The sequence below is a fragment of the Cyprinus carpio genome, chromosome A20 (genome assembly GCF_018340385.1).
Source record: "Cyprinus carpio isolate SPL01 chromosome A20, ASM1834038v1, whole genome shotgun sequence".
Taxonomy (NCBI): Eukaryota; Metazoa; Chordata; class Actinopteri; order Cypriniformes; family Cyprinidae; genus Cyprinus; species Cyprinus carpio.
The window spans coordinates 25,724,977-25,748,674 of record NC_056591.1 but is presented as its reverse complement, the minus strand read 5'-3'; the positions used below and the strand labels follow the sequence as shown (position 1 = coordinate 25,748,674).

Genomic DNA, 23,698 nt, shown 5'->3' with positions numbered 1-23,698 from the left:
GATAGATAGATAGACAGACAGACAGACAGACAGACAGACAGACAGACAGACAGACAGACACAGACAGACAGACAGATAGATAGATAGATAGATAGATAGATAGATAGATAGATAGATAGATAGATAGAACAACAGAAAGATAGGTGACAAACATAGAACGACAGACAGACAGATTGATAGTTGACAGATAGATACACAGACAGACAGACAGACAGACAGACAGACAGACAGACAGGTAGATAGATAGATAGATAGATAGATAGACAGGTAGATAGATAGATAGATAGATAGATAGATAGATAGATAGATAGATAGATAGATAGATAGATAGATAGATAGATAGATAGATAGTCAAGACATCTGCATTCTGGACCTCAGCCAACACCGTGACCATCTATAACAAATAATCATCTACCTTTAATGGGCAAATGTTTTAAAGAGCGGTTCCATCGCATGGTTCAGCATGACTGCCTATTAATATTGATGAGCCACTGTGTAACCTCATTACTGTCTATATAAAAATTTTAAAATACACTTGTTGTGAAGCACAGGGGAAACAGCACACAAAAGTTTGGGAGCTAGGAAGCATCTCTTCCACAGTGAAGAGCAAAACATGATGCGCTCCATTGTGGGATGCGCAGCAACCCGAATGACCTCAGCAAACAAGCTAACGTGTTAGAATAGAAATGTGGGAATGTTTACTGCATTATTTAGAGCTGAAAATGCACTAGTTCTGTTAAAGCCTCTGGCTTGTTTATCAGTTTTTTACCATGTTTTTGTATATGACTTCATTTGATTCCTACTGTGCACAATTTAACATTTTTAGTCTACAATTTACTAATATCCTATTACTCTTACATTTGTATAATAACTACAAAACCATAATAATTACAGTTATGTTAATACTGTACATTATGATTAATTTATGTGGGATCTAAGTACTGTAAGAAACCTTTAGAATCATAATTCATGATTATTTTAACAATTATTTCTCTTTTTGATACTGTAGTCGTAGATTGATGGATTGGACTCTTTCTGTTACATTGATATGCCAAAAGGTGGCAACAAGTGACCTAATGAGTGAGTCACTAAATCATTCATCAAATCGAATGTTGATTCACAAAGGAACTGAAAGTGAATCATTCATTCGAACACCAAATCATTCAGTAACTAAACAACAACGAAGCAACGCTGTTGTTGACGGAGCAAACACAAAGTAACTGTTTCTAAAATATAACTTGCTAAATATTATCTTCTTTAACAATTGTTTTATAAAAGCCATATCTTAAGCCCCTTTCACACTGCACGTTGGTCTCGGAAAATTGCTGGATCACCTTCTGTGTGAACACAAACACGTCCCAGGATTGATTCCGGGATCGATCCCGGGTTGGGGACCTAACATAGCCGGGTTCGGTTCCGGAACGAGCTCTGTGTGAACAAAAGCCAGAACCAATGCCGTAAAGGGTGTGCGTAGTCACTGCCCTTGCCCTCCAGAATAAAATAGAACATCCCAATTGAGTGAAGGGATTTGTGGAAACTGTGGTTCCTAATTATTGTGATCCAACATTTGCCTCGTATTTCAGGATGAAAAGACAAACATTTCAGGTCAAGGATAATCCACTTCTTACCTCCGATACTGTGTTATGATCTGTATATGACTTTATTATTTTTATTGTGAGTATCAGGCTTATCATTACTGCTGATCACTGTTGTTGTGCTATGTTATTGTAATATTTACCATTATTTAATCAGAGGAGTATAGAAAAGTTTATGAAAGTGTCACTGCATAATACAATAGCAAAATATATAAATATGTATAGTATTTTTATGTTACATTAATCAGTATTTAGCACACCTTTCTAAGGAAAGGATATGGACCAGAAGACATTGCAATTACTAAATGATATTTAGACAGACTTAAAAAAGTTCATTGTGCTCTTATTATTGTAGTTATTTTGCAGTGGAGATCCTGTTATAAATCTGCCAGAGTTCCTCACTTAGGCTATCCATTGCTCATCTGCACACGGCGCTCTGTTCCCAAACAAATGTTGATCTTTTTCATCCAATGATATACAGCAATTTTGGTTTATTTTAATAAAACACTGAACCCAGGAGACATTGCACTGAAAGAAAAGTTTACTTCCAACCAACAATCTTAGACAGGACCAAATTTAATGAAATACAATGTGTCATACAAAAATAACAGAAACTAAAATAAATTATACTAAAAAATATTACTTAAAAATATTATATAAAAATGTGTGTCAATTTAATATTCATTTAGTGTGATTCCTTTTTTATATATCCTGTGATATATATATATATATATATATATATATATATATATATATATATATATCCATCCTGTGGCAGAAAAAAAACAACTGAATTGCAAGATGTAAACTCAAAATTTTGAAAAAAAGTCATCAGAATTGCCAGTTGTTCATTGCGAGAAAAAAGGCAGAATTGTGAGATATAAACTCAGAATAGTGAGAAAAAAAGTCTGAATTATGAGATAAAATGCAATTACCTTTTTGTCATCCTGTGGCAGAAACAAGCTTCCATAGCTTTCCCATCAAACACTACCTGACATTCTAAAACAAAGTGTCAATCATCTATATTATTTATGTTAATGTTGGTTGCACACCAACGCAGCAGAAATAATTAGGAACTCTGGTGGCATGCTTCAGGGTTTCTGTGTTTGATTGACCTGCAGGAGAGTCTGGTTCCACTGTCTAATCAGAGATGCTGCAGTCTCCAGTGGCTCTGAGCAGTATGAACTGTACTACAGTGAGAGTCTAATTCTCTTTTGTGCTTGGTAGAGAACACAGAGACAGATAACGGACACAGGTCGGTCTGCGCAGGCACCAGAGCAGTGCTGAACTGGCGGTACCTGCTGATTGGTCGCAGTGGGCGCATTCAAAAAATAAGACTCTTGAAAACAAATCATTGCATGTGTGCAAGGACATCATGCACCTATTATTTTGAGGCAGTTCTGGCTCACTGGATGTCCTAGGCAAGAAAAAACATGACCCAAACAACATGGTAGTTCAATATATATATATATATATATATGTGTAAGATGTGTTGATATAATAGTAATGTTGCCTTCTGAGCTATTATACAGTATTATTGTGTTTAATAAACTGAACTAAGCTGCAACTTAACTTGACAGACAGTGAGCATGCATTTCAATGTATAGATAAGACCAGCTTTGATATTTCCATAATAATTCTGTTCCAAAAAAAAGAAATCATGTTTGAAATTCACAATGATTACGCTGTTTATTTGCATGCATTGTCTGCTTTTGTTTTCTCCCAATTCACTAAAGAAAAAAAGTTAATTGTGATTCTTGTGTCTGATTAAACCTGATTGAGTGTGGAATGGATTGTGAATAAGATGCACGTTTGTGGACTTGAAGACCACATGCAAAAGCTTAGCAATCATTTATTGAATTTGACTCTATACAGTATATTATAGAAGGACATAAATATATGATGATAAAATTTTACATTTCAAGCAAATGATCTGTGGAAGGCTCAATTCAATTCGACAGACAATTCTGACAATAATTACTCAGCCTCATGTCGTTCCAAATCCGTAAGATCTTCGTTCATCTTTGGAACACAAATTAAGGTATTTTTTATGAAATCCGAAAGCTCTCTGACCCTCCATAGACAGCCAGATAACTACCACAGTCAAGGCACAGAAACGTAGTAAGATCATCATTAAAATGGTCCATGTAACATCAGTGATTCAACCGTAATTTTACAAAGCTACGAGAATACTTTTTGTGTGCAAAGAAATAAAAAATACATTTTTTAATTACTTTTTTTGCGCTTCGCCTTGTTTACGAGAAGAGGAAAGCATGCGCATGTGTTGTGTTACTCTCGATAATGGCTGTAGATGATAACTCGGGGGAGATAATAATTGTTGAATAAAGTTGTTATTTTTGTTTTTAAAGATGATAAAGATGTATCATAGCTTCATAAAATTACAGTTGAACCACTGATGTCACATGGACCATTTTGTCGATGTTCTTGGTACCTTTCTGGGCATTGAACATGGTAGTTACCTTGCTGTCTATGGAGGGTCAGAAAGCTCTCGCATTTCTTCAAAAATATCTTAATTTATGTTCTGAAGATGAACGAAGGTCTTATGGATTTGGAAGGACATGAGGGTGAGTAATTAATGACAGAATTTTCATTTTTGGGTGAACTATCCCTATAGGTCAAACTTCTTTTTACAAGAAATCATCACAAAAACGAATTATCAAAGATAATGCAAATAGGGGTTTGTACTTTTTTACAAGCTGCAATCAATACCCACAAACCCAGGGCATGATGCCTTTGTGGTGTTTTGTTTGAGTGTTTTTTGGGGTAGCATCTGTATTCACCTATCATAATGCTATGGGATCTAATCGCCCAAAAAATCAATAACACCACCACACGGTCTTGTTTTAAGATGTACTCTTTTGTGCACATTATAAAATCCTTATTGATCAGAGCTGATTCTCCCAGTTACGCCTGCAGATCTGATAAAAGCCTGTCTGAATGTCCCTTTTAATGTCTAATGGTAGGGTAGGCTGGGCTAATACATGACTGGATGCCAGCACATTCACTAACAAATAGTTGATGACAATCTTTGCATCAACAAGGGCGCTCATAATGACCCTCGGTGATGGCAATAGAAGAGTGAGAAGTGAAAAAAATCAATCCTTTTCTCTGCTGGAATCTCTAATAATCATTGAGACCTCCTCTGGCCACTAATCAACCACCATTAGCAGTGACGTGAATAAGGCTCTTTCAGCACTAACAGTGCTGTAATGAAGATTAAATGACAAGTGCAATGTGAAGCAAACAGGCAAGATTTAACTGCCAGTCGGACAGACCCAATAAAAGCCTCAAGCCACTGCATTTTTGCTTCTTAGGACATTGGCTGTTTCATAATCTGTCTTTTCTTTCCTTCACAAGGCACAAACACAGACTCGTAAACATAGTATTATACCTGAACGCTGGTCAGTGTAGTGTACTGGTAGGCTTTGATGACCAGGTAATTGGCCTCTATATCAATCAATCCCAGAATCATGTACTTCCACCATCTTCTTTTCAGTATCGCCAGCAGATTCTCTTCTCCTGTGGGAAAACATGAAGGTACTCGGTGAATTCACTTATTAAGATAGTCTCCTGTGGTATAATCCATTTTGGATGATCAATACAAACTTATATGTACAAACTGGTAGGGAAAACGATTAATCGGTTGAAGTGCTTTGAAGTCAAGCAGGTTGAAGCCAGCTATTAAAATCATCCAAGTTGTGCAATCCAGTTTAAGCAGAACATAATCCTGGATCAGCAATCCTCTTTTGCTGGTCATTCAAATCATTGACCTCAGATTTTAAGGTTAGATTAGATTACAGCAGATGGTACCATTTAATAAATAAAAAAAAAATACTCCAAAATAAATAAGTGATTTGTACATACACTACCATTTTTGGGAAGAAATTCTGTTATTCAGCAAGGATACATTCAATTGATCAGAAGTGACAACAAAGACCTTTATATTGTTAAAACATATATTTTAAATAAAATAATACTCTTTTGAACTTGTTCATTAAAGAATCCTGAAAAATGTATCAAACTTTGCACAAAAATATTAAGCAGCACAACTGTTTTCAACAATTAGATATGTTTCATGAGCAGCAAATCAGCATATTAGAATGATTACCAAAGGATCACGTGACACTGAAGACTGGAGTAATGATGCTGAAAATTCAGCTTTGCATCCCAGCAATAAATTAGCTTTTAAAATATTTTAAAATAGAAAACAGTTATTTTAAATTGTAAACATTTTTCACAATATTAGTATTTTTACAGTATTTTTAATAAAATAATTGGGGCATTGGAGAGCATAAGAGACTTCTGATGTCAGAGTACAATCTTAAACTTTCCACAATCCATATTTTGTAAAAGCAGGTTTGTCAGTTTCCAAGAAACTACAGATTAACCAAAAACAGCTTGTGTCTATCGATCCTACATTACAACAGCCAGTTTTCTTTCTGCACAGAGAGGTTTTATTAAAATACTGCAGCAATCTCTTGACACAGCAAAGCTGCTTTTGAAATAAATAGGAGTTTTCTATAGGATCGTAACAGCAGAAGCACTGCAGGTAAAAAAAAAAAAGCAAGACGAAAGGAACTTAAGAACAAAAGTCTTTGCAGACATTCAGTTTCCCCATTATGCATATTATTTCAAATGAAGGAAAGTGGAAACATGATCACCAACTTTCTCTTGCAGATATAGCCATGATTACATTTTACTTAACTGTCCTTCTCAGTTGTTTTGATTTTCTAATTGAACACAATATCTCTACATTGAACATACTTATTCTTGACATATTCCAAAAACTTTTAATGGATGATGTATTGGATTTTTTGTAAGCCCTCATAAGTTAATTGATTCATTATGCCTTTTTCAACATGTCAAACTCTCAAGGTGTTATGCTTGGAAAAAGCACTGGCTCCTCTAAGCAGCAGATCAAGAATCAGAAAATAAAGATAATTGCTCTAATCTAATCAAACACAAAACAAATGCTTTGTTCTAGCAGCTTGCACAGTCTTAACTTTAATTAGGAAATGAAAGTTCAGGACAACTGGTAGAGTCAAGAGAACATCTGCAGACCAAAAAAGAAAGATTTCTGAATGAGCCACTGGTAGAGCAGCAAAAATATAAAGCAAAATGTGTGTCAAGGGTTAGCTTTCATCTGTATGCTGTGATTGTAAAAAAATAACGGTATTGTACTGTACTGTATGTTAAGAAGTGAACAATTTAATTCATATGAATTAAATTCATATTTATTGAGATTGTGAGACAGACACTGCTACAAGAAATTATTCTGCAATTAAAGGGAAGAATGGATTGTACAAAGTCCAAAGATCCAAAAATGTAACATCAAAATAGCCATGAATTACTTCTAGAATCAAATTCAGGCAGAACAACAGTTTACTTGAATATTATTAATAATCAAAGTCAATAGATCTCAAACAAGCTGTACATGCAAAGTGACCTGAAATATTTCTGATTTGATACTGGGTGCGAAGCGAAAATAAATAAATAAATCAAATGAAAAAAAAAAAAAAAAAAAAAACAATTCCGTATAAAAAAAAAATTCCAAACTATTACATAAAAATCAATGCACTATAATGTGTTGCTTTGTGCTGTATGTTAATTTTACTGTACGTTTCATTACCGGGACCAATTCTCACTATTAACTAATTGCATATTAGCATGCTAGTATATTGGCTGTTAATCAGTACTTATAAAGCACATTTTAATGCATGACCATGTCGTGGAGACGCTGTGTGGCCTTTTTTTAGCCTTCCAAAAGAGGACACAACTAGAAATCAGTGTTTAAGTTGTATTTACAACACTTTTCCAGAAGAGTCCAACCCAAAGATTAAGATGTGTGCAGCGCATTTTGTGGAGGACAAGGCCTGTTTCCTGTGAGAGTAGCCTACAATGCCGGTGTCTGTTTCTATAAAGTGGGGCAATACCAACTTTGCAGGGACAGTCTGGCTGTTCTGACTCACAGTCTGTAAGTATGTTTTTATATGTAAAGAATTTGCCACTGATGATTCAAACAGAGTTTTGATCAGTGTAGAGTAACTGTTAGAGCTTGCTGTTTATCGTTTCTCCGATCACAAAAGCAGACATGGTTTTATGTTTATGCAGCACGATACGCAACCCGTAAGAAGACAGTAGAAGTCATTATAATCAGTAATTATGTCCCCACTGTATGTAACAAATTCCTTGTTTGTAATGGGATGTATTGGATTTGTCTCATCGCACTGGTGTCCTGACATTTTATCCAACCGTCAGGCACACACATCATCACAGTGTTAAGGGGCGTAACATTTCCATCACATGCTTTTTAGAATGATGAGCTTTGTAAAAATCTACGTGTTTCAGAAAGGCGGGGCATAGAGGACAAACAATAATGTGGAAAATAATGTGTTTTTTGAACCTTTAACCACATAAACACATTGCATTACACCAAATACACAACATAATGTTTATCAATATCAAATTAACACGACCTCAAAAAATCCAACAATCTTTTTTTATAAGACAAAAAAAAATAAAAAGATAAGATAAAAATAAAATATCCTCTTTAAAACACAAATTGATATATTATGCAGAGTGTTAATGCTGCTTTTTCCACACAATGAGAGCAAAGATCTTACAGGTATGGGAAAAAAAGATTTGGAATGACATGTGGGTGATTAAATGATGACAGAATTTTTTTGTTTTTTTTTTAATACTTGCACTCTCCCACTCAGCTTTATAAAGATGTATGACACTGAACCATTCTCCATGAGGCATGTAATTTTGCTTTTGAATCATGTTATCTTTTGCCACCTCCCATTCGTGAGTATGTTAATGGTGTATGACATTATATGGATTTTAACATGATGACCACAGGCAGCAGCTGTGACAGAGATGTCATCATAGTGCTTGTTAAAGGGACTGACTGCGGAGAGCGTGCTGGTCGAACAAGGAAGAGAAAATTACTCTTAAAGACAGGTCATTCTGAGAGACCATATAATAATCCCATTCCCGGAGAGCACTGAAAAATCCCACTGTGATACCAGTTTCTAAAGATGGATCTCTCAACAGACGACTCTTCCTCACACTGGCAGTTGCGATTGAGACTGGCTGCTGCTTGTTCTCAAATTTTCAGGAAACATTATAATACTTTGTATTATAAACAAAATTTACTTTATAAAGTAAAAATGCTAGGATGCGATAAATGGATCTTTTTAATGTTACCAAAAAATATATATTTTGTATAAGTGCTGTTCTTTTGAACTTTCTATCCATCAAATAATGCCTGAAAAAAGTATCATGGTTTCCAAAAAAATTTATCAGCATAACTGTTTTCAATGCTGACAATAATAAGAAATGTTTCTTGAGCAGCAAATCCGAATATTAGAATGATTTCTGAAGGATCATGTGACACTGAAGACTGGAGTAATGATGCTGAAAATTCAGCTTTGCGTCACAGGAATAGATCACATTTTAAAATATATTAAAATAGAACATAGTTCTTTTAAACTGTAATAATATTATTGCTTTTACCTTTTTTTTTTTATTAAATAAATGCAGCCTTGCTGAGCATAAAAGATATCTTTCAAAAACATTTCAAAAATCTTACCAACCCCAAACTTTTGAACAGTTGTGTATACTGAAATATATTAATCTATGTGTATGTTTGTCGGTATTTATATATAATACATTAAACATTTATTCTAACTTGCATACAGTACACACATAGACACAATTTGGTCTCTTCTGCATCATTTGATGAAAAACTGCTGTCATGTTCAGTAGAAAATGCACTCAAACATCTCTTAAAGGGATAGTTCACCCCAAAATGTCATCATTTATTCACCCTCAAGTTGTCCCAAACCTGTATGAGTTTTTTTCTTCTGTTGAACACACAGAGAGAGAAAAAAAAAAGATATTTTGAAGAATGTTGTTTCCCCCCCCCCCCCCAAAAAAAAAGGTTTACTAAAACAAGCCTTACAGAACTAACATGATCACTCCTGAGACTAAAGGACCCTTCTAGAGACTCATTAATCTGTTCTACCATTAAAGAAGAAAGATTAATACTTGGATCAAATTACTTACATATTTGCAGGTGTACGTCAGAGACTGTAGACTGATTTCAAAGGACAGATGAAATTACTGAAAATTATGCATATACAATATTATATTGTTCAATAATTCCCCTTTTGTGTTCTGCACAAGAAAGTAAATCGTACAGGATAGGAATGACATGAGAGTAAGTAAATGATGACAATTTAAATTTTTTTCAGTGATCTATTCCTTAAAGAGCTAACATACTGCATAGTAAATACACTGCCAACAAATAAAAATAATATGTAAAACATTATTCAGTGTGCTACACTGCTGTCAAACAACTTCATTACATTGTATACTTAATTCAGCAAGTGATGTTTGGTTTTCATCTGAGAAGTAAATGTGGTTAGTTTGCATTTCAACCATTTAAAGCTTACTGTATCAGTTTTGATACACAATCTACTAAATGCCTTAAGTCATCTGATTGATAGTTCATACTTTTTTAGCAAGTAAAAGGCCTCTTAGTCCCCATTCAGACTGTATATAATATTACAGTGAATTCCTTACTGCTTTTTATAATTTAAACCCAAGAATAACTTTTACATTGTTGGTAATATTTCAAGATGAAAACTTACTGGACTGAAGCAACTTTGGTGTACTAGATTATCCATACAATTTGGAAAATCTTGTTAAAATGTGAGTAAAAACTACATTACAAGCTATCAAAATTTAATTTAACTTTAGTCTTACACAAGAATAGTCAAAAAGTGAAGCTTAAAAAATAGGAAATATTAACATGGACATATAAATATCAGTTACTACTTGGTTTGGGCATATGAATAAAACTGATGTGAGCTTCATATTCTCTTATATCATATATATGAGCCTCAAAAGCCTGATGTATCAAATATGATACTCATATATGCAAACTTAATTTTTTTTGTCTAAAGGCTCATTAAACTGTTTCTTAAAAAAATATATTATTTCAAGCTTTACTGGGCCAATCCAATTCTGTGTAAAAATCCAAGTTAATATTGCTACCATTTATTCATCACATTGTAAATGGATGCTCAAAATGTATCATGGGATACAGTAAGTGCACGCTTATTATATACTGCACATTTTGGCAAATGTAGTAAGAACTTTAGGTCATCCATGCATACAGTCATACTGTGCTTCATCTACATCTAGACATTTTCACCTAAAGCAAAAATTATGGAAGCGTGTCAAACACACACACAAAAATAAAATACAAATGCATAAATGTTCATTTATTTTCAAATGATTTTTTAAAATTTTGGAACGGTCCTTGTGAAAACCAGTGTTCATGTGCTCTGAACTCTTCATGTTTTAGAGTGCATTCAAGATATATTTGATCCGTAAGCATGTTGTTCACTAAGAATCAAACCCATGACCTTGCCATTAACAAGTGAGTTTAGCTACAGAAATACGATTGCACAAAACCAGTGTCTGTGCCAATGCAGACTCACCGCAACAAAAGTTGCACTGAATATATGCGTGTGTGGCCGTGAATGACTTATTCACACTCAACACCATGCCCCATCATCGTGTGGACACAGTTTATTGATTATCTGTCCATGGGGGGAACAGGATAGAGTCGAGGTGCTGTAGCAATGCAAACAATAAATCTCTTCCCTCACTCCTGCCAGCTCAACACTTCTAATCTGTGTCAGTAAGAAGGAGTGGATACAGCTGGCAATCTAAAAAGCCAATAAAGAAGCTTTCAGGGGTAATCATCAACGCAGAGGACAAAGCATTGACCTCACACATTACCCAGCAATCCTAGCACTCGATTTTGCAGGAGATAATGAAGACGGCGTGATGGATATGCTGCAAACACAAAGCAGAGGCCACCTCATAACCTACAATTTCAAAAGAATTTCAACAGGATGTTTTATGCTATTGAAATGCATCTGAAGGCAGCGTAAGTTGGGCCCTATAGATGGAATCACAGTATTCCATAATAAAAATGGAATTTACAGTATAAAGTAGAATGGCACAGAATTTGGCAAAATTTGGATGAATAAATCAAAAGTAGGCCTGTTAACTTAATTAAATCATGATATATCTGTGAATATTAAATTGCAAAAAGACTGCTATTCTACATTCCATCAAGTACAAGTGACACTGATTTTTTGTGACACTTTTTAATTCATGTTTTAATTTTAATAATACTGTCAAAAATGTTACATATCATTAAATTATTAAAAGTTTTACAAATTAAATTTATTAGGCATGCTTTCTGGTTATTAACATTTAATTAAACCAAAACAGATTCCAGAAAAATTCAAATAGAAAACAGAATTTTTTGGGGGAAAAAATTGGAATGTTGGTTATAAAACGGATGGGCCCTAAAAATTTCATTTTTGTTAAAATTTTAATAAAAGTCTCACGATTTTAATTAATTAGACATGATTTTTTATTACTACAATTGAATTTAACTTAAAACGTAATCCAGAAAAAAAAAATACACAAAAATGGAATTGAGGAAAAATAAAACAGAATTGAGGAAAGTTTTCTATTTTTTTTTTAATAAATTCTTGTAAAGTTTTTGCTTTGTTTTTGATTGCTAAAATTTAATTTAACCATCAAAGCATAATCCCAAAAACATTTAAATGGAAAAAATGAAATTAAAATTGTGATGATTTCAAAATCAGGACATTTTCAAAGACGGGAGAAGTGATATTCTGATGATTACTGTGTCCAGAATTTTCCAAATTTGTACAGACAATGTATATAAATAAACGTCAATACAACATTTTGTCACCAAAATCATTTAATGGCGGCATTTAGGACAGCACTAAACTTTGAGACATGAACAAAGCCAAAGCAGAGTGCAGTTTTCACACATGATTTCTTCTATTTTCCTACCACTTCCCTCACGGCAACTGTTTTCAGCGTCTTCTTTTTGAGATTATAAACGTTATTGCCATGCACTCGTTTCCCGTTGCCAGCGTCCACTTGGCAGCCATGGTGCAGCACTGACAGATTGGTAAGAAGAATTTTGGCATGCAATTGCATTTGTTTTCTATTCCTGAAACAATAGGAGAGAGAGCCATATGCTGGGCAGACGCAGTCCTGCTGGAACAACAGCTATTCTGACTCTGTTTGCGTCCTCACATCGCTTATACAAGTTATTCTCATACACTTATGTTTCTCCCATGCTTTGGAAGGCTATTCTTTCATTTTTATCTTTCAATATCAGTGAACCTGATACTAATGCAGCTTACTTGATACAGTACGCTATCAAAAGGCCATTTATACAATGAAATCAGTGTCTAAACAGCTCAGAAATCTACATCTGAAACAAACAGATGCAATAGAAAAACACTTTTCTTTTAAAATACAAAACACATACCCACTGGGATCAAAAAATGATAGCTCTGGTCCATTTTCATTCATTTTCATTACTTGAAATAAATTAACTGAAATAAAATACCTGTATTTTAGTTCAGCTAGTTGGTAAGGGAACATTTATCTTTTTTATTTAGTTTAACTTGACATATTAAAATAACTAATGCCTTAAATAAATTAACTCAAATTAAATATTTAAAAATTACATTTAAATATTTTATTTTGTCTAGTTGTCAATGCAATACACAACACACACACACACACACACACACACACACACATATACATATATATATATATATATATATATATATATTAATATAGTTATAACTTGACATATTAAACTATGACTAAAATCTAATCTTGAAATAAATGAACTGAAATAAAATAATTATATTTTGTTTCAGATAGTTACCAAGCCACATGTATGATTTTTTAGTTAGTAGATGACCTAGATGTATTAAAATAATACTTGATATATATATATATATATATATATATATATATATATATATATATATATATATATATATATATATATATATATATATAAATCAAGTATTATTTAAATCTAGTATTAAATCTATATATTTCAATCTAGCTCCCAAGGCAACATTCATCATTTTTATTTAGTTTAACTCAACATATATAAATAACTAATACTTGAAATAAATTAAGTGAAATTAAATAATAATAATAATTTATTAATTTTCAGATACATTTCGTCATTTTTATTTAGTTTACCTTGATGTATTAATAATAACTAAATTACCTAATAACTAAGACTAAAAATGAAATAAAAATTAATAAAAACTATATAGACAAAGCTAAGAGAAATAACAAAAGCTCACAACAAAGTTAGTAAAACTTTAAGTAAAATTAAAATGAAAACAGAAAATATAAAAATAAATATTCATTAAAAATATCTCAGTGATACTAAACTAACACTGCCTCAGAGGTTTGGCTGGCTTAAGCAAATGAAAACTTTTAATTGAATTGCTATAATATGAATCAGGCTTAATATCGCAGGGCAGAGCAAAACGCTGTCACTTGAAACGTTTCTGTCAGCCATCAGCATTAGCCCCAAGTAATTAATAACTGCCTGGCCACATTAGTACAGGAAAACACATTATGTCTCCAGACTCTCCACCGGTAAAAAGTGATGCAGTTTTGACTAGAACGAGAGAGAGAAAAACTCATTTCCCTCCATAGTCCTTCTCCAGTTCTGCAGCTCTGTGGTTTAAATCCACTTTGAACGGAGCACAAGGATCACAGCAGCTGCAAGCTACACAGAAGAGTTGAGAAGAGATGATGGGATGGGATGGGATGGGAAGGGAAGGGATGGGAAGGGAAGGGAAGGGAAGGGAAGGGAAGGGAAGGGAAGGGAAGGGAAGGGAATGAGAAAAGCACGTTTCACTTTACACAAGCTATTGTAAGATGACAGTCTCTACGTTGCGGGACTGTAAAAGATGAGCATCATTGTTTGGCTGGAGCTCATGGACACGGGCCGCCTGACAGGCAGCTGCTCTTGTTGCCCTCTCGTTATCCTAAAAACACACATTCCCTGCCCACTTTCTGTAGCGTGTGGCCGTGTTTACCAAGGCTGCAGACACAACTTCTTGGTCACTGGAGTAGAACAAAGAGACTGCGCCAATTTGGCAGGAGCCGCCGACGGCTCGCTCAGAGCGGCGTGCTTGAAATAATGAGTTTGTACGCAGCCTTCGTGTGCAATGTTTGCATGCTTCAAAATACAGTTCAGCAAGGCTTGTCAATTAAAATGATGCATTATGGGTGGAAAAAGAGCTACCAAAAGTTACTATGACAAACTTTTACTATTCAGATTATCATATGTAAAACAAAAAATTACTATCTTCACCTATTATTTAAAACTAGGTGATATATCTGTAAATGTCTATGTTAATCAATGTGTATTTGCACCGATATTAAAAAATATTGTATATAATATTTTAAATATATTGATAAACATGAATATATATATATATATATATATAATAACATGTATATATTACTGTACTATTTATACCAATATATAATTTAATGTACATAATTCATACACACACATTTGTTTTTAATTGAAAATATTTAACATATAAATAATAATATATTTTTTTTTACACTAATATTATATATATATATAAAACCAATATTTATAAAATTTTAACACAATTTACACAGCTCTCACACACACACATACATATATATATATATATACACATTAAAACGGCAAAACTGCAAAACTTTTCTAAGCAAACATAAAATCTTGCATTTTCATGGAAATATTCAATTTCAAATGACAAATATAGAGTTTAGCAGCATTATTTGCTTGTTTGACCAATCTGAATCATGTACTCTGTGTAATATTTTTATGGGTTGGTAAGGGAGGAACTCAAGTGCAGACAGGATTCTCACACAAAGGGTTTTATTGATGACAAAAGGGGAAAACAAAACCCACGAGGGGGAAAACAATAGCTAGGGTAAGGACTAAATAACCAAACAAGACAGGGCTGACCAGATAAAGACACTAAACACTAACTATAAACAAACACCTCACGGTATTACAAAGACTTCTTCAGGGATGACAAGGATAACTCACGAGGCTGACAGGTAGCAACATATATCAGGAACAGTTTTGAGGAAACAATCACAATGAACCGACCAAAGACAGAGCACACTAGGAGATCTAAATAGGGGAACTAATCAAGACACGACAGGTGGCACAGATAGGACAATCACGACAAGACTAGGATAACAAGGGGGCGGGGCAAGGGAACGAGACAACACAAGCACATGGCCCAAAGACAAGGCCATGTGCTTGTACACAAAACACACGGGTCCTGTCATGATCCTGCCTCTAGACTAGAGAAAAGTCAGGACATGATGGCAGGACCATGACAGAACCCCTCCCTTAAGGAGCGGCTTCCAGACGCTCCCTAAGGGAACATCAAACGCGAGACATGACTGACTGGGACAGAGACAAAAACCAACACGACATGACAAATAGTAATAAGGGGCAAACATGAAAACACAACAACAGGGTTGGGGTGACAAATCAAAAAAAAACAAACAGGGAAGGGGAGGAGGCGGGACCACAAAGTTCATGGGGGACAGACCAGGGTGGTGTGGGTGGGGGGTAGGAATCTTAGGAGGATGGGACGAAGGCTGACAACGAGGGGTACGGCAGGTCTGGGTGGTCTAGGGTGGGGAGTGGTCTCAGGACCATTTACACCAGAGGACATGACAGGAGAACTCACGTGACACGGGGAAACACCTACGGGACATGGGGGGAAACACCTACGGGACACGGGTAAACATCAACAGGACACATGACAACATCAGCTGGACATGGGGCAACGCTCACGGGGACACGGGGGCAACGTTCACAGGACCACGGGGCAAGATCAGGGGAGACAGAAACTGGGTCAGGAGTAGCACTAACTGTGGTTGGCTCGGGATCTCTTGGGGACAGGGTCAGGGGGACAAGACAGGACTGGCGGGGATTTTTCCAGGATCTGGACAAGACGGGACAAATAATCAGACAAGGCTTTGGCGGCTATAATAACCGGCATCTCCTTACGAGACGAGACAGACTGTATCAAAGTTTCTGCTGCAGAGTCGGGCCGCGGCTCCTCTCCCTCCGCCCTCACGACAGCAGACTTGAAACCTGTTTCTCTTATTCACTGGCTCGGGCACGCCAGCGTTCTCCGCTGCTGGCTCGGGCACGCCAGCGCTCTCCGCTGCTGGCTCGGGCACGCCAGCGCTCTCCGCTGCTGGCTCAGGCACGCCAGCGCTCTCCGCTGCTGGCTCGGGCACGCCAGCGCTCTCCGCTGCTGGCTCAGGCACGCCAGCGCTATCCGCTGCTGGCTCGGGCACGCCAGCGCTATCCGCTGCTGGCTCGGGCACGCCAGCGCTCTCCGCTGCTCGCTCGGGCACGCCAGCGCTCTCCGCTGCTCGCTCGGGCACGCCAGCGCTCTCCGCTGATGCCTGCTCGGGCACGCTCTCCGCTGCTGGCTCGGGCACGCTCTCCGCTGCTGGCTCGGGCACGCTCTCCGCTGCTGGCTCGGGCACGCTCTCCGCTGCTGGCTCGGGCACGCTCACCGCTGCTGGCTCGGGCACGCCAGCGCTCTCCGCTGCTCGCTCGGGCACGCTCACCGCTGCTGGCACGGGCACGCCAGCGCTCACCGCTGCTGGGCACGGGCACGCCAGCGCTCACCGCTGCTGGCTCGGGCACGCCAGCGCTCACCGCTGCTGGCTCGGGCACGCTCACCGCTGCTGGCTCGGGCCCGCTCACCGCTGCTGGCTCGGGCACGCTCAACCGCTGCTGGCTCGGGCACGCTCACCGCTGCTGGCTCGGGCACGCTCACCGCTGCTGGCTCGGGCACGCTCACCGCTGCTGGCTCGGGCACGCTCACCGCTGCTGGCACGGGCGGAGACAGGGTCACAGGACCGGCAGGCCCCTTCTTCTTCCTCTTCCTCCTTGGGCGCGGTGCAGAGGCCACAGCTGGGTCCGAGGCGGGTTGGGGGAGTTTGGTCTCGGGCAGGGCAGACTCGGACGCCGAAGACTCTGAAGCTGACTCCCACGACAACCGTCTCCCTCGCTTGTTGGGGGAGACTGAAGGTAGTGGGAGGTGCTCAGATTTTGGAGGGACTTGCCTGATCCCCCAGGGTTGCCACGGCCAGGACACGACCCTCTGGGATCATTGGCAGCTGGGTAGGTGGAGGGGACCTCTGTGGCTCCTCCTGGGAGATGCTCTCCCACAGCCGGGCATAATTTTGGAGGATCCATTCCCCCTCAGGCGAGTATGGGAGGGTGACCCCCTTCCTGTCGGTGGGGGACGACATCCAACATTGACGACGGAACTCCAACAGGTGTTGGAGCTCGGGGGACCTCCTGCCTGCTGAGTTCCTTCTTGGTCGGTTCATTCTGTTATGGGTTGGTAAGGGAGGAACTCAAGTGCAGACAGGATTCTCAACACAAAGGGTTTATTGATGACAACAGGGGAAAACAAAACCCACGAGGGGGAAAACAATTAGCTAGGGTAAGGACTAAATAACCAAACAAGACAGGGCTGACCAGATAAAGACACTAAACACTAACTATAAACAAACACTCACGGTATTACAAAGACTTCTTCAGGAATGACAAGGATAAACTCACGAGGCTGACAGGTAGCAACATATATCAGGAACAGTTTGAGGAAACAATCACAATGAACCCGACAAAAGACAGAGCACACTAGGAGATCTAAATAGGGGAACTAATCAAGACACGACAGGTGGCACAGATATGACAATCACGACAAGACTAGGATAACAAGGGGGCGGGGCAAGGGAACGAGAACAACACAAGCGCACATGGCCCAAAGACAAGGCCATGTGCTTGTACACAAAAACACGGGTCTGTCATGATCCTGCCTCTAGACTAGAGAAAATTCAGGACATGATGGCAGGACCATGACACAAATATAGAGTTTAGCAGCATTATTTGCTTGTTTGACCAATCTGAATCATGTACTCTGTGTAATATTTATAGTTTAAAAGTATGAAAGCTCATGGCGATTGCAGCGCAGCAACGATTTTCATCCATAATTATTTATGGTCCCGTTTAGCCTTCAAAAAATGACTCACGATCTTAAAGGTGCTTATTAGAACAACCTGATTTCTGGATAAAAAGAGTGTTAGTCAGGGAATCACAAGTGATCTGTTATAAATAGACTGTGAGTTGGCATATTTCTCAGCTCAGAACACGACTCGTTTCTATTTCTATTCTTAGCCTTCTGAAAGTGTGCCAGAAAACATTGTGTCAAAGCCTTCTGCTTGGACACGAAGCTCAACATGAAATCAATTAGGAACTAAAACCTGAGCACAACACCTGTAGCCTGACTTGCCATCTAGGCATGAAGTGAAAATGCTTAGAAATATAAAACGTATAATTACTACATCAACATTAAGACAGAGCTTATTATGCACTTATATGTTTTACTTATAACTATAAAATAAAGGACATAGTATTTACCCACAGTTACTTAGTTCATTCAATGCAAATTTGACATTTTACAAATAAATGATATTTAAACCATTTATAATATATACTAAATTACACACAAGTGGACATTCCATGTTTACTTCAGAAAAAAATGCATTTATGTTTTTATTAATTGACATATAGGAGAATAAGAGAATTTGTCTGTAATTTAACAATAACATAAAAATATAACTTAAATAAAAAGAATATAAGCATCAAAGGCAGGACTCTGACTGACATATTTCTGAATAGAAACAGGCTTGTAGTTTTGAAAGTTTTGAGTCCCAGAAGAGGTCACACTTGAGACAGAAAAGAGAAATTTAATGAAAAAACTTCAAATAACATTTTTCTGACAGTCTCTCATAAAAAATGTATGTTCCAATGGCCTTATCATCACCTTGTCTTAAAGATAACCTCACGTTATGTTTCCATTTGACAGTGTTTTTATTAAACTGCTCAGGAGCCACCCTTACCTTGCCTGACTGCGAGTGTGGTGGTGTAGACCAGGAACAGCAGGATGTAGTTGAGAAAGCACTGGAACACGGGGGTGTTGGCGTGGTAATCATCCGCCAGGTATTTGCTGGTCAGGCCAATCCCACAGATGAGCAGTGATAAGACCTGGCCAAGGGCCAGCGTGAGAAGTAGTTCCCTGTGAACGGAAATCCAGGAGTCAGTGCCATCTCACACAGATTCGCAGGGAAACTGTACTGTAAGTATGTACTGTGTGACCTTGACGCTGACAGATGGGCACATAAAAGGAATAGTTCACCCCAAAATGTAACTTTACTGAATAATTCACTCATCCTGAGGCCATCTAAGATGTAGATGAGTTTGTTTCTTCATCAGATTTGAAGAAATGTAGCATTATATCCCTAGCTCACCAATGGATCCTTTGCAGTGAATGGGTGCCGTCATAATAATATTGTTCTTCTACAACAACCCCCACCATATTATTTTGATTATTTTTTTTTGTTTGTGTGCACTTTAATATATTTTGACATTATACCTTCTTATATAAAATAAAACAAAGCAAAGAACAAGTGTCTTTTCATTTATTATACTACATAGCATTATACATCAGTAGTTGTCCGCGACAAACAATGTTAATCTGCCGTGGTCAGAGTCCTTGTGGAGACTGAAAGAATGCCATATCTTCTCTTGTTCTGTTGTTGTCTCCTTTTGTAGTTTTAAATACATTATAAATAAATCTTTGATAGCAAATTTTCATTATTGAATGAACTACTCCTTTAAACGTAGAAAGAATTATAGAACTAGCTAAATTGTGAATGTTAGATATGCATATAACTGTGCTACTTGTGCAGTGAAACAAGAATAAATCTCAACATCCTTGGAATAATATGGGTTTGGAGAATAATGGTTCCAGGTCCTGCTCTTCCTCTCACCCCATCATAAAAGGGTCTAATTTGTCTAAATTTTACCAAGTGACAGATGAATTTGAGACATAAGAATTAGGCAAACACAACAAAGTTTGTCCTTTCTTTAAAGTTGATAAGCCTGTTTATTTTGCAGCTAAACAAGATTATATTCCCCTTTGGTTCGTATAGGTGTGTTTTGTGCAAGTTGAGATAAAAATACTGTAACAATAAAGTGTGAACAAAGCGAAAGGTGCTAATACTTTGAAGACACAATATGTATCTCTGTGAAACACTACCAAGCTTTTCAAGAGAAAACATTTAACTGCAGGAGAAGACACATTTCTTTGTTTAAATGCTTCCAATCAATTAACACTTAATTTCTTGTTGAAGCGCATTAAATCTATATAAACAGTTTGGTCTTCACAAAGGGGTTCCTACAGTACGATTGTCTGTGTTGGTAAATAAATAAAAGCACCAATGTCACTTACCTAAACTATAACTTAAAAATAGTTCATGTTAAACTAAAAAATTTTTTTTACATTGCATTCTATTTTTTAACTTATGAAAGGTAGTTACCTTAGTGTATACAGTAAAAATTATATTAGATTTAACAGGTCAAGACCGTTACATACAGTAAAATGCTGTCAAATGTATGGTTTTGGGAAGTGTCTGAATACCATAAATTTTATGTTAAAAATCTATATTAAACTAAAAATATATGCAGTTTTAGAATAATATATTGTTAAAATTAATGTTAAAAATAAACATCATCTTATTCTTAAGAAAAATATATTTTAATATATTTTGAAAATGCTAAATATTTAACTGTTCAAAATGATTGTTAAATAATGCAATTAACTAATTTTAAGTAGCTTGAAGTGTATCTCATTTTTTTCCAAACGGACTGTCTGTGTTTTAAGATTGGCTGTACTTTAAATAATTAGTAGATTAGCTTTGCAAGTAACTTTCCAACACTGGTGACCTCCCATCAAGCAAGCCTTTCAAGAGCTGTTTGCCACATCCTTCCCGTCGGATTTACATGGAGATAAAATCACACCAGCTGTCATGGTGATAAACAAACCAGCTTCCTGTAATTCATCAACACAGGTAGTCAGATTTGCCATTTTCTGGGTGGTGTCAGATGGTTAATTACAGGTGATGGTTAGTGGGAAATGACTAGTGGAATCCACCTTCCACAGGGCATGTTTAATTGTGGGTGCAGTATGTGTGTGTGTGTGTCTGAGTGTGTGACAGTCCAATTGGTGGGATCAGAACTCTGAAGAGAAGGCAGGAAATGCAGGCGTGTGGAACCAGGTGAGGGAATGAACTGTCAATCAACTGGGCTTAAATGTAGGGGGCTTGCCCTCTCTTCAAAAACCCCATCCAGCTCCCCAGTGAACACAGCGCATACAAAAACAGCCAGTGCTCGCTGCACCCACATGAGTAACGAATGAAGCACACATACAGGTTAGTTCTAGAAACAACATGCAGGAAGATGAAAGAGGAGCCGCATTATCAAAAAACATGTGCTGCCTTGGTACACCGTCAAAGACAAGGTGGAAAAGAAAATAGGGCAACCAAAAAACATAATGTGTTTGTCCTACCTTTCATAAAAATCCTCTTAGTCTAGTACAACAGAGATAATAAAATGAATGTTACGCTTTAGCAGGTAATTGAAAAGTGGATTAGAGGCTACCTAAAAATAAAAGCTGCTACAATTACAAGAAATCAGAAATGTTTGTAATGCATTTAAAAAAATAATAATAATAATATATATATATATATACATACACATATATACACACATACACATTAGAAAAAAATTATATTAGATTTAACAGGACAAGACCATTAAATAAAATAAAATTCTATCAAATGTATGGTTTTTGGAATTAAAATTTTGAATACCATATAATTATGTTAAAAATCTATATTAAACAAAACACTAAATGTATAGTTTCACAGTAATATATTCTTAAAATTAATTTTAAAAAACACATCATATTATTCTGAAATATATTACATTTGATTTGAAAGAATTAATTTGAAAATCCATTCATAATTCATAAAAAATTCATAAAAAAATCAGAGTTAATTTGTTCATGTGTCAGACTGCACTGTTTGTGCTGTGTTTGTGCAAACATAAAAAATAAAAAATACAATATAATTTAAATATTAATTACTATACACAGTACACATCACCTTAACACAATCACACATAACTCAAACTCAAAACTCATTAAAAATATAAAATCATAATTTCCGCCCTGCGCCCTGTAGATTCAGTAGCACTGCAGAAAACTATGCTAAATATTAATTAGATGTGCTTACAACAAAAATGTTCATGTATTCAGGTAAAATTTCAGAGCCAAGTACTGCAATTAACGACAAACAAAACAGCTTTGAGACTTGGAAAAGGTTACTAAAAACATTTATTTTTTTGCCATCACATAACAAAGCTGTCCTCATTACAAGACAAAAGCTTGTAGTTTTGTTCACATTTAAAGACTCAGTTTATTGATTTCTTTTGTGTTTTTCACATTACGGTGTACACTTTACACAATTAATTGCAGTCTAGGACCCTGTCCAAAATGTCTTGTGGCCTTCATTTAAAGGGATAGTTCATCCAAAAATGAACATTTTAGACATATTTACTTACATCAGGCCATCCAAGATGTACTGTAAATGAGTTTGTTATTTCATCACAACAGATTTTGAGAAATGTAGCATTCCATCACTTGCTCACCAATGGATCCTCTGCAGTGAATGGGTGCCGTCAGAATGAGAGTCCAAACAGCTGATAAAAACATAACAATAATCCACAAGTAATCCACACAAATCCAGTCTATCAATTAATGTCTTGTGAAGTGAAAAACTTCATCAAGACATTTTTTTTAAACTTCAAATTGTCATTTCCTAATATACGAGCCCTCTATCCATGATATTGCTTTCTCCAGTGAAAAATTCATCATGTCTGAATCAGGAGAGAAATATGCACAGGTCAAGGACCATTTACAAGACAAACCAATCCTAAATAGTTCTAAACAAATAGATAAACAGATTAACATAATGTTTTATCAGCTGTTTGGTTTCTCATTCTGACGGCACCCATTCACTGCAGTGGATCCATTAGTGAGTGAGTGAGTGATGTAATGCTAAATTTATCCAAATCAGTTCCAATGAAGAAACAAACTCATACATGTTGGATGGGCTGAGAGTGAGTAAATATTCAGCAAATATAAAGTTTTTTTAAGCGTGTCTGTAAA

At 36.6% G+C, this 23,698-nt stretch overlaps 1 protein-coding gene across 1 annotated transcript in view; it reads right to left on the bottom strand.

The window, feature by feature from the left end:
• The window catches only part of LOC109104739 (solute carrier family 35 member F1-like), a 76,811-nt gene that overhangs the window by 23,754 nt on the left and 29,359 nt on the right, over positions 1-23,698 (bottom strand). Inside the window, 2 exon segments of the mRNA XM_042778420.1 lie at positions 5,008-5,135; positions 19,530-19,705. Of these exon segments, the coding sequence (XP_042634354.1) occupies positions 5,008-5,135; positions 19,530-19,705 (304 nt within the window).